The following is a 4,296-nucleotide window of genomic DNA, read 5'->3' on the forward strand; positions in this document are numbered from 1 at the left end:
CTCCCGGTCCATGTCCATGGGGCCGTACGTCGCCCCCGTGGGCACCGCCATGCAGAGACAAGCCTCCCCTGCGACGAGCAGGCCAAGACACAGGGCTCGTCGGCAGTGGGCGCGCACGGAATTCAACGCACCTGGCGTGCGTGGGCCGCGTCCATTGGCCGGGGCCGCAGACTGAGATCACGAGCTGCCGCAGGCGCACGCTGCAGTGCAGTGAGTAGTGGTATCGTGCTGGGTCCGGTCGCGAGTGAGAGCATGGCCACCCGCGAATGCGTCCAGTGCGAATCCTCACGGGCGCGCCATTGGCCACGGCACGGGCGCTGGCCGTGTATGTAGTGTAGCTTCCCGCGCGTCACGGCTCACGTGCCCCGCTGCCCGCTCGCGCTATATATCCACCGTGTCGACGCTGCGCGTTCAGCACCTCACCGCCACGCTTCAAGGCTAGCTAGCTCGATCGGTACGGTGAAAATGGCGGGTGGGTTCCTCCGCGGGGTTGTTTTGTCGGTGTTGGTGACTCTTCTAGCTGCGGAGTCGTCGTGCCCAGCGACGCCGCCGGACGCGGGGGCGACGCTGCAGGTGTCGCACGCGTTCGGACCATGCTCACCGCTGGGAAACGCGGCCGCAGCGCCGTCGTGGGCGGGGTTCCTCGCGGACCAGTCCTCGCGGGACGCGTCGCGGCTGCTGTACCTCGACTCCCTCGCCGTGGCCGGGCGCGCGTACGCGCCGATCGCGTCCGGGCGGCAGCTGCTGCAGACGCCGACGTATGTGGTGCGTGCGCGCCTCGGCACCCCGCCGCAGCAGCTCCTCCTCGCCGTCGACACCAGCAACGACGCCGCGTGGATCCCCTGCTCCGGCTGCGCGGGCTGCCCGACGACCACCCCATTCAACCCAGCCGCGTCTAAGTCGTACCGCGCCGTGCCGTGCGGCTCGCCGGCGTGCTCGCGGGCGCCGAACCCGTCCTGCTCGCTCAACAGCAAGTCCTGCGGGTTCAGCCTCACCTACGCCGACTCCTCGCTGGAGGCCGCGCTGTCCCAGGACTCCCTCGCCGTAGCCAACGACGTCGTGAAGAGCTACACCTTCGGATGTCTCCAGAAGGCCACCGGCACGGCGGCGCCGCCGCAGGGCCTCCTCGGGCTCGGCCGCGGGCCGCTGTCATTCCTGTCGCAGACCAAGGACATGTACGAGGGCACCTTCTCCTACTGCCTCCCGAGCTTCAAGTCCCTCAACTTCTCCGGCACGCTCAGGCTCGGCCGCAAGGGCCAGCCGCTGCGCATCAAGACGACGCCGCTGCTCGTCAACCCGCACCGCTCCTCGCTCTACTACGTGGGCATGACCGGCATCCGCGTCGGCAAGAAGGTGGTGCCGATCCCGCCCTCCGCGCTGGCGTTCGACCCGGCGACGGGCGCAGGCACGGTGCTCGACTCCGGGACGATGTTCACCCGGCTGGTGGCGCCGGCGTACGTGGCGGTGCGCGACGAGGTCCGCCACCGCATCCGCGGCGCCCCGCTCTCCTCCCTCGGCGGGTTCGACACGTGCTACAACACGACGGTGAAGTGGCCGCCGGTCACGTTCATGTTCACCGGCATGCAGGTGACGCTGCCCGCGGACAACCTGGTGATCCACAGCACGTACGGCACCACCAGCTGCCTGGCGATGGCGGCGGCCCCCGACGGCGTGAACACGGTGCTCAACGTCATCGCGAGCATGCAGCAGCAGAACCACCGCGTCCTGTTCGACGTGCCCAACGGACGCGTCGGCTTCGCCCGCGAGCAGTGCACCGCGGCTTGAGGCCGATTGATTATCCCTCTGCCGGTAGCTGGGAACCGAGGCCGGACCAGCCTGCATGCGGCCTGCGCCACTGTTGCCTGTCCGTTGGTGTCGGACCTGCATGCTGGTGATTTAATTATTTTGTAGCCTAGTGAGCGTGTTGTCTCCATCGGTGTGCAAGATGTTTTTCTTTCTTGTTTGTGTAATATCATGTGTGTCTCACGGGTTCGTCGTAATTTCCTGTGGTTTAAGGTTGGGCTTGTTAGGGTTTAAGAGGGGTATTGTGTTTGTATCTACTCTACGCCGTAAGTAATTGGTTGCTCAATAACGCTATGCTTGAGAAAGTATATGCTGCTTCTGGGAGATTATATTTTACCATATTACAACCAGAAATCCTATTACAAGCATGTTTTTTCAGAATTCAAGAACTATATTAATCACGAAAATTAATAACACAAAATGCCGTCCCCACGAGTGCGGTTCAGTTCAGAAGAACTATAGAGACCTAGGCAAAGAGATATCAAACCTAGACTCAGATGAAAACTAAAAACTACCTAAATGATAAGTGCCACATGTGTAACACGAAGCCCTCCGACTATGATGTTTTTTACAACTAAACTTGTCATCCGAAAAGAAAAAATAAATCCCAAAAAAACTGAAACTTGCCATCCGAAAAAATGTTGCCATGCTTGCCATAAAAAGAGTTCGGATTTGTCATGTGTTCGTGTTACACGTGTGACACTTATCTATATCAATATAAAAAGACCCAAAGAGGCAGATCCAATTAATCTCGGCCATCAAATCATGTTAATCCAACGACCTAGACTGCTTCAATGTCGAGCACTCAACACGTTTAGCGTGCAGTTAATTTCATGCCAAAAATAATACTAATCACATAATAACACACAAATAATATCCTACTTAATATCCGCATGCACTTAATATACTTCCAAATTAACGTGCATTGCACGTACACATTGACTAGTGAGGGTCTAAAAAGTGACAACAAAACCAGCGACACAACGCACTACAGAAGCAAGGAACGAGGGACTATTCCAACGACAAAAATATAAATGGGCAACAAGTAAAGACTCAGCACATCACCAGGTAAGGGCTCGTCGCAAACTTGAGATTTGGAGCCCTTACATGCCAATTTTGACTGATCTTTCAGAAAGCTTTCAGAATTGGTCATGTATTTTCGTTTATTGCAATCCGGATGAAAACAAAGTGGTGTACAATTTTGCTAGGTTTACTTATGATCTAAAATCTCCTATGCATTGACCCTCCTAGTCGTATCCTAGTTGATATAACTATTTTCTGATCTAATAAAGTGGGCGAAATGGCATTCTCAAGAGAAAAATACAGAGTATTCAACATCGAAATACATAGGCTTAACTGAGTCAACAAACTAGTTCATCCCTCAAATTCCTTCTAAACCTAATTCTACATCAGCCTTCTTCAAAGACTTTAGCAACCAGAATATTGAAACTAACATTAACATTACACTAGGAAATTTGTCCAAACAATCATAACTGAAAGATACATGAGGAACATTGAAGCTTGTTTCAAACTTGCTGATGGCACTACGAGTTAAGATCATGCACAAATGGCATGGCCTTTTTGGTCTTCTTTCAAAGCTACAATGTGAATGGCGAGAGGTATTCAAATGGGTTTTGATCTGCAATCCCTTATGCATCATGTACATGGTCTGGACTCTCTTACTAGACCTTTTGATAGGGAGTCATATTCTTCTTTTAAAGCTGGGTTTTGAAGAAACCCTTTGATTCAATTCAGCATGATGCAAACCGTGAGATTTTAAAGTTTAAGGGTTCAATGCTAGATGGAGATGTTGGGTTAAGGAACTACTATCTTCTGGTTCTTTTGCAGTTTCTCTCAATGGGGTCCCAGGCAAGCAATTTAGATGCAAAATAGGGATTTAGTAGGGGGGCTCTCCCCCTTTGTCGTTTGTTCTAGTTGATGATGTGCTTCGGTAAGTTGTCAATGATATGCTACATGAGAGAGTTTTCTTGCTTCCTATTCATTCCCATGAGATTTCCCATAGTGTAATATGCCCACGATACAGTTTTGCTCATACATGTTCATGGGCAACAAATACTAGCTTTGTTGATTATTTTTTCTCAATCTACAGGCCTTGACATAAACTATCTCAAGTCATCCATGATTCATATCAATGTAGTGACTGAAGAGGATTCAACTCTAGCAAACATGTTTTGTTGTCCATTCAACAAACTACCATTCACTTATTTGGATCTTCTTGTAGTCACAACTAGGCCTAGAATTGTGGATCTCCTCCCCCTAGCGGACTGTATAGAGAGGAGATTGACAGCCAATTCTTGTTTTCTAGCTCAGGATGGAATGTTGAAATTACTCAATTATGTGAACTCTTTTATGCCTATTTATTTTTTGCGCAACTTGCATATTCCGCTTGAAATTTTGAAGCAGTTTAAAAGATTTCAAAGGCAATGTTTCTCGACAAAATATGGACAGGAATCTGACCCTTCTTTGGTAGCT

General features: G+C 51.7%; 1 protein-coding gene across 1 annotated transcript; it reads left to right on the top strand.

The window, feature by feature from the left end:
* Window positions 1-404: 404 nt before the first annotated feature.
* Window positions 405-2,092, top strand: LOC123051741 (aspartyl protease AED3-like). The gene has a single exon (XM_044474708.1). It carries the CDS (start codon window positions 466-468, stop codon window positions 1,783-1,785), a length of 1,320 nt encoding a protein of 439 aa, XP_044330643.1. The 5' UTR covers window positions 405-465; the 3' UTR covers window positions 1,786-2,092.
* The last annotated feature ends 2,204 nt before the right edge of the window (window positions 2,093-4,296 follow it).

This window comes from Triticum aestivum, chromosome 2D (genome assembly GCF_018294505.1).
Source record: "Triticum aestivum cultivar Chinese Spring chromosome 2D, IWGSC CS RefSeq v2.1, whole genome shotgun sequence".
Taxonomy (NCBI): domain Eukaryota; kingdom Viridiplantae; phylum Streptophyta; class Magnoliopsida; order Poales; family Poaceae; genus Triticum; species Triticum aestivum.